This window comes from Porcisia hertigi, chromosome 18 (genome assembly GCF_017918235.1).
Source record: "Porcisia hertigi strain C119 chromosome 18, whole genome shotgun sequence".
Classification (NCBI taxonomy): domain Eukaryota; phylum Euglenozoa; class Kinetoplastea; order Trypanosomatida; family Trypanosomatidae; genus Porcisia; species Porcisia hertigi.
The window spans coordinates 489,541-501,150 of NC_090577.1; the positions used below are offsets into that span (position 1 = coordinate 489,541).

Consider the following 11,610-nt stretch of genomic DNA (forward strand, 5'->3'; position numbering starts at 1 on the left):
TGTACAGTATTTCCCCCAACGTAGGTCATCTCCGTATTCCCTTTAGGTTTTATACACGAGGGGGGTGGTGGTAGGGGGAGGGGCAGAGACGAGCACCAGGAGCGCACACAGGTACCCCTGCGCCCGTTCTGCACGCCGCAGACTACTTTCTCTGGTTGTGAAGTGGACTCGTGGGGCTTAGTAAGACTCACCGAGAACATTCGCTTCGCTGACGTAGGGCTTAGTGCTGGAAGAATGAGCTCTGTAGTAGACCACAGCGACGGCGAGGCGGGGGCAGGTGACGCTCTACTGCTGGATGGCCCGGCCGCTTCTCTTTCTTTTGGGCGCAGCTCCTCTGCAGCTTCGCACGCGTCCATGGCCGCGCTTCATCAGAGCTTCTTTGATCCACAGCCACGTTGCACTCCCTACCCGTATCAGAAGACTGGCAGCGTCGTATCCGCGTTGTCAGTGGACCCTCATACGCTGCAGCAGGCGATGCCTTCGCTTCCGCTTTCCACTCGGCAGGTACTCCCTCGTCTTCCAAGTCGATCCTGGAAGGAGTTTTACGAGGATGAGGTCGAGGGGGATGAAGCGCATGGGTTAGCGCCACCCTCTCCCCCAGAGCAGTGCTGGAGTGAAGGAGTCGCTGCTGCTGGGTCACTACCTAGTGATGCGAAGCAGCCGCATAATCCGGTCGAGGTCCCTGCGTCAGTGCATCCGGCCGCGGAGTCCTCGTCAATAGGACCTACCAAGGAAGAACTGGGCGCAGTCGATACCAACACGGGCTCCATAAGGGCTTCATCCCCCACTGTTCGTTCTCCACTGCCCCGTTTGCCAGCAGCGCCGGTCGGTATCACATACGAGGAGGGTCAGGTGCAGCGAGATGCCGCGATGAGGCTGAGGCGCCACTCGCCGTCGGCACCCCTCCGCGGCGCGATTTCGTCTGCAACCACGCAGGTCGCCTCTGGTGCACCGCCATGCTTTGAGCAATACGCTGCCAGTAACAACGCGTACCTGCGGGCGGTTGCCATGGAGCTCGTGGAGGGGAAACCTCGAGGGCCCCAGAGGAGGTCTCGAGAGACATCGGAGCAGGCTTACAAATGTGCCGCCGCACCTCTTCGCTACCCCCATGACGATCCTAACTGGCCGGCGGCGGTAAGACCCGTTCCTGTGAAATTGATGCGCCCTGCTTCCACCGTCGCTCCGCAGCGATCCCCTCCAGGCTGTTCTCCAGCGTGTAGCCCCTCGTTATCACCTGCTGGTGCCTCTTCTGTGTCTTTTGCAAAGGCGGCTACCTCGACACAGCCCATTCGCGGCATTCCTCTTTTTGTCAAGACGCACCGCCCTGCAGAGTGGGCATCTGCCTCGCCGTCGTCCCCCACGTTGTCGCTGCGTATGTCTCTGGAAGAGTACGGCCGTTCGCAGCTGCAGGACGAGGCAGTAAAGTGGTATCACCGCTGTAGCGCACTGCAGCAGCAGCTGACCGAGATGCAAGAATCCTATAATCGTCAGTCAAGGCTACTCGCTGCACAGTGGCGAAGTGCTGGCGGTAGCGACGCGGGCGCCAAGTCGGGCGCTGATGCCATGTGTGCCCTTCCGGTAGAGACACATGAATCGGCAAGCAATGCAAGATCACCCAGCAGGCGGACATCGGCACTCACCAGTCGGTCGCCCGATACCTTGTTTCGTGCGCAAGCATGCTCTGAAGCCGAGGATGGGTCCTACACTGAGGAGATGGTGGAGGAGCGTGAGCAACTTGGGTCAGAGGACTCTCAACACTCCCTGTCGGAGGGTAGGAAGCGAATGCGTGTGGATGATCAGGCGCCACGCGAGCCGACTTTGGGGCAGCTGGCAGAGGGCAGGTTGCAATGTCGTGTTCCAAGGACCTATACCGCCAGTTCTAAAAGTCAGGGTCCTACTAAGGATTCTCTCAAACGCGGCTTCAGCTCGGAGGTGCGCCGCGGGCCGCCAGGGGAAGATGGCCCCGCAGCCGGGTCATCGCCGCCCATGTTGCGTGTATCTGTGGGACTGCAGACCGATGACGCGGCGTCCGACCAGGAATCATTTGCGCATGGGACTCATGACCTTTCTGTTCCAGGCCTCCTCTCTGCCTTCACCAAGGCCACGGGAGAGAACCCCGCGTGCTTCACATCTACGCCGGTGCCGTCCGCAATAATGTCGAAGCAGTATGTGGCAGCGATGGAGGAAGCGGCGATGCTGCGCAAGCGAGTAGACGGGGCGGAGAGAGATTTGGCAGAGCTGCGGGCGATGTACGCTGCTCAGGAGCTCCGCTGTGATGACTTGGAGACGCAGCTGCTTGGGAAGGAGGAGAAGTTGCTGCGCTTCGAGCAGCAGGAGGAGCTGCGGCCTACTGCACTCCCTTCTCGTGATGAAGCTTTAGACCTCCAGCTCGAGGCTGCACCGGGGACTTCGCTCTCAGTAGAACTAGACTCTTTGATAGCGCAGGTGCGCGATCTGCTCACGCTCATGCATCGCGGCAGCGACGATGCACCGCGCGAACTCGGTCCCTTGGCGGCTGGGGGGCAGGAGGACGAGGCGGTGCTGAACACGGCCCAAGTGGACGTCACAGAGGCCGGTTACAGCACTGGGTTGGGCGACGGCACTGCGCCTCCCTTGGCCAAGTCGTCTTCTGAGATGCACCACGCCGCGGCCCCGACTCATGTCGTCTCCAGAGTTGCGCTTTTGGTCTCCCTTTTTACTCAGTTGCGTAGCGCCGTCACCGGTTCCTCGCAGCGGTTTTCGGCGCTTCAAGCAGAGCTCGACGTTGTGCGGGCAGACCGCAATGAGTTGATCGGAGAACAGAGCGAGCAGGTGCGCCTGCTTCAGAGACAGCTCCTTGAAAAGGACCAGGAACAACTGAAGCTGTTGAATGACTTGCACCGGGCTCAAGAGCAGTTGGCTGTCGTGACCGCACAGGCACAGTTGGCTCCATCGGTCGCTAACACCCACAGTGGAGAGCCCTCTGCATTACAGCATCCGCTCCAGCGAGAAAAGCAGAGCGAGAGAGACACGGCTACGGTGGAATCCGGCAGCACTGCGCAACGGAGCTCTTTCCCCGGTTTAGAGGCAGTGGCAGGCGCGCTGCCAAGACCGCCTCCGCAGCGAGCGAACGCTTTGGTAAACACCGCTTTTATCGCAGACACGACTGCAGCTGAGGTGGCAGCCCTGCAGGAGAAGCTGGCGCAGGTGCGGTCCGCCGCTGCAGCCGGACAAGAGGCCCAGCGTCGCGTCTTATCAGAGCGTTTGGAGCAGGCGGAGCTGCAGCTGAAGGAGACGCGGTTGCGCGCTGAGGACGAGTACGATCGTATGTCTGGCACCATCGAGGCGTTGACACGGGAGCTGGCCGAGACGAAAAAAGCGTTGCAAATAAAAGAGGTGTCGCTGCGGATTGCTCTGCGCGAGTCGTTTTCTCCACCGCTCCTGCTGGCTAATCAAGGCGACAATGCGCTGTGCCATGACGTGGTTACTCCTTCACTTGTTGCGGACAGCCTGGTTCAGGCTTCTGCATCATCGGCGGCGCACTCGACCGTGCAGCTCATGCGCTCGATGTCACACAAGTCTGCTGTCTCGTCGTCTTCGCCAAAGCTGGGGCGCAAGGGAGAGTGTACGAGCATGTCGCCGTCTCCACCGATTCCTCCTCATTTCCAGAGCACCCCCGGTGCGAGGGCGGGGGCGATGGATGTGATGGACACGGAAAGCAGCGGTGACAGGCTCAGGCTCGCCTCTAAGGGGAAGAGAGAGGCCCACCCCCGCTTCGAGGATCACATCACGTTGCACACTCTCCCCTCAGCCACCATGGTCCATGGCGAAGATAGTGGGGAGGAGCTTGGCCGTGCCAGCCAGGTTGCACCTCCGTCTGCGGGGGCTCTCTCCGCGGCTATCACGGCGACGGCGACATCATCGTCGCGACAACAGTCATCTCAGGGCATGTCAATGTCCATTTGCAGAGGCAGCCGAGGTGGCACCTCGCTGCCTCGTGGGGGTAGTGATGCCAGCCCGCTGATGCTCGGGCATGCCCACTCAGAGACGGAGACCATATCACGGGAGGAGTTGCCATCGTCACCGGCGCGTGCCTCTAGCGGTCATGTACCTCGTGCTACCCAAGAAAAGGCGGAGGGGGGGGCCGTGGCAGTCACCTTCGAGGAGCAGCGCTTCGTCTCCCCGTCACTGCCACTGCCGCCGCCGCCACCACTGCGCGGCCCGCTTTTCCACTCCCCAGCGTCTTCGCCGTCACCGTCGCCTGAGCAGCACGTGCGCACGCTTCCACTGCACCGCCAGGAGACAAATCAAGGTGCTCGTCTCGGCATCCATGCATCCGTGTTGAAGAGGGGTGATCAATATGTGGCAGCGCCGATGTCTGAATACACGGCGCTCGGCAGCTCCGCCACGTACACCGTGAAATCTCTCTCGCCAGAAGCGAAGCTGCGTCACTTTCTGTCATCTCTTTCCCCTTCCTCTTCACCCTTCGAGGGGTCAGTGAAGAAGGGTGCACACTCATTGCCAACAAGCCAAGCGCCACACACACAGCGGCTCACTCCCCACATCATGAGTGATGTGAAGGTCGCGCCCGATCATCTCATTCCGAGAGAGGAAAAGGGCACTACATTCTCCTCCACCGTAAGCAGCGGTGTGCCGGCTGGAGGCCATGCCGAGACGACCCCAAGTCGCACACCGCTCACGCTCGACACTTCGGGGACTTCGCCGTCCCAGGCGTCCACACCGGCTGCTTTACGGTTGTCATCCACACTCCTATTCGGCTCACCGTTTTCCACCGGGGCGGCGGCGCGTCACGTACAGGCATCGCTTTCGCGCCACCGGGAGACGTGGGAGCAACAGGAGCTCATCCTGCACTCGCTACAACGATCTTCTTCCCAGTGAGACAGCGTGTGCGTCTCAAATGCGCTTTGTTCATGTGGTTTACTAACCGGCTGCAGACTTCACCGGAGGAGAGAGCATCCGCGCAGGGCGTGGCGGGAGGGGGGGGGAGTGGAGTGGAGTGGAGGGGAGAGAGGAGGAGAAGTGGGTGGGGGAGGACACGTGTTCTTGCCCACGCGTGAATCGAAAGATCCGGTGCTCTATGGATCTTACAAGAGAGACCACACACACACACACACACACACCATCAATATAGAAAAAAAGGGAGAAGAAGATGTGGTGGCCATCTCCGCGTCACCGGAGCTTCTCGGGCACTGCTCACTTGGGCGCCAAAGCACACACACACACACACACAAAAGGCACAGTGGCCCCCCTTTCCCCCCCACAATAAAACATGGTGTGTACAGAATTCTCAGATGAAGGGGTTCAAGGAGGGGACACTGCGCGCGCGTGTGGTATGCCCCCTTCTCCACTAGGGTCGAGGGGTAGGCGGGGGGGGGATCCTGCGGCTGGCTCCCTTTCCCCTTTCTTGTGCTTTTTGTGAATCTGCGAATGACTTTGGGTGTTACTCTGTGTGTCTCTCTCTCTCTGTGCAGAAATGTTTGGATGAACGCATCAGACCTTTCGGAGCACCACTGCTTCTTCTGTCCATCTTCAACCTCGTTTCGCTGGCGTGCAGGCACCATCTTCTCCCCCCCTCTCTCTCTCCCCTCTCTTCTCCCCCTTGTCCTTCTGTCTCCATTTCAGAGCTGCTGCACAGAGAGAGAGAGCAAGACCGACACACACACACACATACACACAAAATTCCTAAGGAACTCAATCATCTCCTCCCCAGTCGTTTTCTATGCAGGTCTCCAGTGTCTACGGTGGTGCGGCTTTCATGTGAAAAGTCGGCGCTGCGACGTTTCTCTGTGCTCGACTTGAGATATGCGCATAGCCTCACCGCCACGCGGTCACGAGGTTTCGCTTGTCTCTCTGACCCACACTGGGGCCCCGCTTCTGGTGAGGGAGGTGGCCTTAGGGGCTGCTTGGATGAGGAGGGCGACCGTGGCGGCAGTGACCCGGTTGCTCCACTTTGCGTGTGATGCGCCTGTGTCCGATGTGTATTGGCGCTCGCGCACTCGCTATCACGACTCCTCGCGTATCTCGCCGCTCTCACACAACCGGGGTCTTACTCCATGGCCGGATTGCACCGCCAGCACAACCCCAATCAACATCTAAATTACTGGCGCCGTCGGGGACGTCCTCGCGACATTTCCCACCGCCCCTCCTGAACGAATTCTCTCAGCGTATTCGGCACCACCTCGCTGCCCATCCTCCTCTTTCTTCCACTGCCGATGAGCTGTGGGTGGCTGACCGACTCTTTGCCCTCCTCTTGCAGCCTGTAAAGGGTTTCCGCAGTGCATCACCCGCCACTGCGACACTGCCGATGCACCAGTCACTGCATCCCCTCTTGTGCGTTCGCGTGCTTCAACGTCTTGGGTATGCTGTATGGAAATGTGAGGCGGCTCAGAAGAAAGGGTGGTCAGTGCGGCACACCTACCCCTCTCTGAGATGTTGCAGCGATGCCACTGTATCATCTACGGAGTCATCTTCCTCCCACTCAGTTGCTTCCACTGCTTATGCAAACGCGGAGCGTGTTGCAGGGGCGGTGTTGGCCCCGCTGCTGCCTCTCTTGGGCGATGGCACCGGTGCGCATCCGCCACATTCGAAGGTTCTGTCAGTTCTTCCGGTGATCGTGGAGTGGCTGTGCACACTGCCAACTCCGGAGTCAGCCGTGCCGCTGGATTTTTGGTTGCCTTGGGTCGTCACTGTCTACACCGAGGCTCATGAAGGTCGTCGGTCCCTGTTCCAATCACTGCAGTTGCCCCCGCTGTTGGACTTACTCCCGCATCTGATGCGCAAGTTGAGCATACATCTAGAGGGCTCCACCGCAGTTAGTCAAAAGGCAACACCCCCTTCGCCGAGTACTCTGTCTGAGCGCTGTCTCGCTTCTTTGTTCACGTTGGTCCCTGGCCGGTCTTCGGTGCAAGAGGACGAGCCAGTCGAGCGCGAATCAAAGATGGCTGGCTATGCCACTGGGAAGACGGGGTTATTGCCGGCACACTGCGCTGTGGATCAGCACTCGGGGTTAAAACTTGCCGATATTTTGTGGTGGCACGGTGAGGCACCGCTCCTGCGCCTGGCTGGAGTGCATCGGGCACTGGAGCAGGCGGGCCAGACGGTGCCACTTGCCTCGGGTGCTGTTGGGCACGCTGCCGCACCTCTCGAAATATCATCACCACCACCGCCGGCAACGACGATGACATGGACGACTACTAGCGGAGATTCTTCCATGCCACTTTTGCACCTACAGGGGGATCAGGAATACTCGGTTTCGCGCGTGAAACACGCGCCGCATGTGACAGTGCCACTTCCCGATGATGATGCCTACCGACGTTTTTTGCTCCGACTGGCAGCGCTGCAAAGCGCATCGCTGGTGAACGCAGCGGCATCTCCGTCTAGTGAGATCCCCCCCGCGCTAGTGTCCGTCTGCCTGACAGGGGCGGCTGCTCCGAGGTCCACAGACTCAGGATGCGATGGTGCACGTGGTGCCCTAAGTGAGGATCCCGACATGATCTTGCGCTTCATTCAGCCTCTTTACGAGTACCTTTGCGTGCTACAGGAGAGCTCTGCGCAGTGGAGTGGCACAAGGCGCCCTACCGCGTCCGCCACGGCGGGCGCGGTGACTGCGCCGCTACCCGTGCAGCTGACTTTCACGAGTATTGTTCGCGTACTCATGGCCGTCTTTGGCCGTCTAGAGGACCTCAAGCAGCAGAGCAGTTGTCAAAGCGCCGCTGCCGCCACCCCAGCGCTTCGTACGCAGGCGTCTCCCTCTGAGCCCAGTGGCAGTTGTGTTACCGCCTTCGTATTGCTACCTCAGAAGGCTCGCCTGCATCTTCTCAAGAGTCTCTGTGAGCTTCTCCTGCGCCATGTGCGTGCAGTGCAGGTATCGAAGTCGGCATCTAGTCCCACCGGTTCCGGTGCCGCACCGGAACCGGTGTGCGTCCGATGGTTTGTCGACGTGGAGGTGTCCCACCAGGAGGCGATTCTGCGCCGTCTGTGCGGTGCTGCGCGTGCTTTGGTGCGGGTGGTGATGGAGGAGCGCCGCCGCAGTCTTCTTGAGGAGGGCCCAGAGGGCTCAGTTCTCACGGCGTCCTCTGTAACGATGGCTCAGCAGCATCGTGCTGCCAGTGGCAGTTCTGGCGCCTCCAGGGAAAGCAGGTCGTCTGCGACGGCCCCACTTGCATCCGCCGCCGTATTTGAGCGGACGCTGAGGAACACGGCTTTTCGGGTGGTGGAGCCGGCGCTGTCTAATCTGCACGACGCGTGTGTCGAGGCCCGGACAAGTGTGCCTCTGCATGTTCTGTCGTTTGAGGAATGGCGGTCGTATCTGAGCGTCCTCCACACCAAGGCCGCAAAGAGAGGCGCTCTCGCAGGCCTCTTGACCAGCTCGGCGGCCGAGAGTGTGGAGCAGGTGTACATCCCCATAATGGCCGCCGCCTTGTCACTTTTCGATTCTATCGGTGGCAGGGCTGGCTTGCGCACGGCGCAGCAGGTGCTGCCTCACCCCAGCCAACAGTCCGTCTCTGCTCTCGTGGAGGGAATCCGGCTCACGGCGTTGCAGTGCTTTTTGTTTGACGGGCTTCGAAGTGGTGGGTCACCCTCATGCACCACTATTGCATCCGCCTACATTCGCGAAGAGGCAGCCACGTACATGAGTTGGGTTTTGCACCATCTTCCACACGCGTTTTTCAGTGTGTGGCACCGCACGGCGTCCCCACCAACGCTGGCGAATCCGTCCTCGGCGCCAAGCGAGGTGACAGAGGCTGCTGCAGCTGATCAGCGGCTTCTCCGTTATCGGTTGGGGCTTCTCACGCTGCTGCTCCATGTACGCGTGTTGGGTGCAAGGCAGCTGCTGCGTGGAGACGCTGCCCTGCTGCATAAAACCAGTCCATCGAGGCCGAGTCTTGGTGCGAATCCAGTGCACGCGCAGAAGTGGGTGGGCGATGTCCCGTCCTCGCTCGACTCGTTGTTGCATTGCATGACGAAAGATGGCGCAGCCGTGCCTAACCACAGCGCTCTGAGGGACGAGTGGTCGCTGGTGCTTCCTCCAGCGATACTCGAGGCGTGCGTGGTGCCGCCACTGCCAGCGGGCTGCACCGCCCTATGGGAGCTTGTCGAGGAGTTGCAGGACTTGGCCGACGCCTCAAAGAAGGGGGAGAACGCGTCAGAGTCACCTGCTTCTGGGTCGGAGTGGGTCTGGCTGGGCAGCCCCGAGGCTCTATACGATGTGCTCGGCGCATCGCTACTCAAGAAAGGTGGCGGGGACTCCACAACTGGAGTTTTCCCTTGTCACGTATACTACCTACTGCCGTGGACTACTCTCGCTCACAGCCATCAGCCGTGGCGCATATACGATGAGGGTGGACAGGCGCGTGGTGCAGCTCAAGAGTGGGCGGCGACGCTGCATTCCTGGCTGACAGGCTCGACCTCAATGAATGGCGTCAAGGAGGCGCCAAGCCAACGGCACCCTGATCCCATTGTGCGACTTGTTAGCATGAAGGAGGAGCTCTCTTTCTTTGCTTGCATGACTCAGGTATCGCTCTTACATCTCAGCGCCGATGTATGGGTAGTGCGCAGCGATGTTCGGAGGGAAGAGCGGGAGGTGGCCCCAGCGGTTCGCCGCGTTTTGACGGCGTCTCAGGAGGACAGAACAGCAACAACAACAACGTCGTCCGCGGCGGTGACAGAATGCTCTGGCTGGTATGCTGAGGAGGACTGCGACGGCCTGGATTAAGGGACGCTGCTTCACATGGAAAGCAGGGGACAATGAGGCGCGAAGTCATGAGTGCGTGTGGTCCCTGCCGAATCCGAGCGTCACGTCAGCGCGTCTGCGCTTCTCTTTGTGCTCATTTTTCTTTGTTTTTTTACTTATTTCGCAGGTAGCGGCGAAGAAAGATTTGTGGGGTCTGAAGATAACATCAAGAAAGGGGAGGCGGTGTGTGTGTGTGTGTGTGTGTGTGTGTGTGTGTGTGTGGAGGGGGGGGGGCTGCGGCGGATGGGCAACGGCATCGTCACCGCTGCTCCCATATATCCCCACTCTGACACTTGGACATCTGTGGCGCTTCCGCTTTCTCTCAAACTGAGGCTGTGATTGACAACGCTCTCTCACCGCAGGAGAAAGAAAAACGACGGCAAGGGCGCTGCACACAACCGTACCTATAAAATCTCGGGGGGCGGGGACGGCACGCGTTGTTGCGGCAGCTGCCTCGAGCATATTGGGGCTCTGCCACAGCCTTTTTCACTGTTGTTCGCCCCTTCCTTATTCACTTGTATCACCCCTCCCTTCCTTTCTTTTCCTCCCTCACCACGGGGCGTTGCACTGCCTCTGCATTGCATTCGGATAGTTTTGGGAACAAAAACTTGCACGACTGTGTGTCCGTGTGTCCGTGTGCTGATTTCTCACGACTCACGTCGATCATGCGTGGGTGTTTCGTTCTCACACGTATGGCGCGCCATCAACGGCACGACAAGGGTGGCAATGCCCACAACTTCCCCTTCGACACCCTCACTAGGGTTTACCGTGACAGTGTGTACCTGCCACAGGAGAAGTACCGGGGGAACCCAATGCATCCGGAGCGTGGTTCAGGGGTACGGCCGTCGCCAGCAGAGTCCGCCCCGCAACCGCCCCGCTCCGACGTCACCAACCACGTCGGCAACATCGGTGTTATGAGTCCCGTTGCAACGAAGTTGTCCGAGTGGTTAGCGCAGCTGCAGGAGCAAGACCAGGAGAAAGGGTGCGCCGATGACTCCAAAGTGGTGGGTCGCGCATGCGGCACCGCGCACCGCGCTACGCCGATTGTCCGCAGCAGACCGACATCATCATCTTCCTCCGCGTCCTTTGGCGACACTGGCACGGCCGAACAGTCGCATCTCGACGACGAAGCCATGCGGAAGCGACTGCGCGCCCATCTCTTCTCTGACAAGAGAAAATCAGAGCGACAGGTGTCGGGAAGACAGCCTCGCTCCGAATCTTCCACCACAACGGCGACGGTCTCGTCCTCTCCACGGCACAGCGGGGTACAGGTCGAGATACTGAGCCTGTATCGTAGAATGTTGCGTGAGGTCGCGCGCATGGACGACGCCGACACACGGCACAGCTTGGCGGCGTATATTCGCCAAGAATACGACAAGCAGCGCGACGTTCCCCGCAAAAACATCATGAAGATCGAGTGGAAGCTGAACTATGGGAAACGTAAACTGGAAGAGTTGCAGGCCATGTCCAAAAATACGAAATTCACGATAATGCGATAAGCACAACGTCACATTACCCCTCCCCTTCCCTCCCCTCCTCCCCCAATACAGCCAGCGGCACCTATCGGGGATCAGCAGCAGATTCGCGCACACCCTTTTCCTGTTTACACACGTGAATGCACTGGTGTACCCCCTCAACTTCTCTTGTCATATATATATATATATATATATATTTCCGCTGTCGTCCATTTTGGCGGTGTACACCCAGCGGTGCCGCGCGACGCGTGTGTTGGGACGGATGGAGCTGTGTCGTGGCCAGCGTGGCCGTTCAAGAGCAGCAGCAACACGGGTGTTTCCCGATTCTGGGGGCGCAGTAAAGGCTAACTACGCAGAGAGGTCCTCCCGATTGGAAGACACAATTGGAGGGGTCTAGGAACA

At 59.6% G+C, this 11,610-nt stretch overlaps 3 protein-coding genes across 3 annotated transcripts; all 3 read left to right on the forward strand.

The window, feature by feature from the left end:
- Window positions 1-234: 234 nt before the first annotated feature.
- Window positions 235-4,878, forward strand: JKF63_06603 (uncharacterized protein; the record flags this gene model as incomplete). Its single annotated transcript, XM_067902552.1, has 1 exon — window positions 235-4,878. One exon carries the CDS (start codon window positions 235-237, stop codon window positions 4,876-4,878), a length of 4,644 nt encoding a protein of 1,547 aa, XP_067757969.1.
- Window positions 4,879-6,304: 1,426 nt separating this feature from the next.
- Window positions 6,305-9,715, forward strand: JKF63_06604 (uncharacterized protein; the record flags this gene model as incomplete). Its single annotated transcript, XM_067902553.1, has 2 exons — window positions 6,305-7,121; window positions 7,155-9,715. The coding sequence occupies 2 exons, from the start codon at window positions 6,305-6,307 to the stop codon at window positions 9,713-9,715; spliced, it is 3,378 nt and encodes a 1,125-aa protein (XP_067757970.1).
- A 683-nt stretch (window positions 9,716-10,398) lies between these two features.
- Window positions 10,399-11,232, forward strand: JKF63_06605 (uncharacterized protein; the record flags this gene model as incomplete). Its single annotated transcript, XM_067902554.1, has 1 exon — window positions 10,399-11,232. One exon carries the CDS (start codon window positions 10,399-10,401, stop codon window positions 11,230-11,232), a length of 834 nt encoding a protein of 277 aa, XP_067757971.1.
- Between the last annotated feature and the right edge of the window lie 378 nt (window positions 11,233-11,610).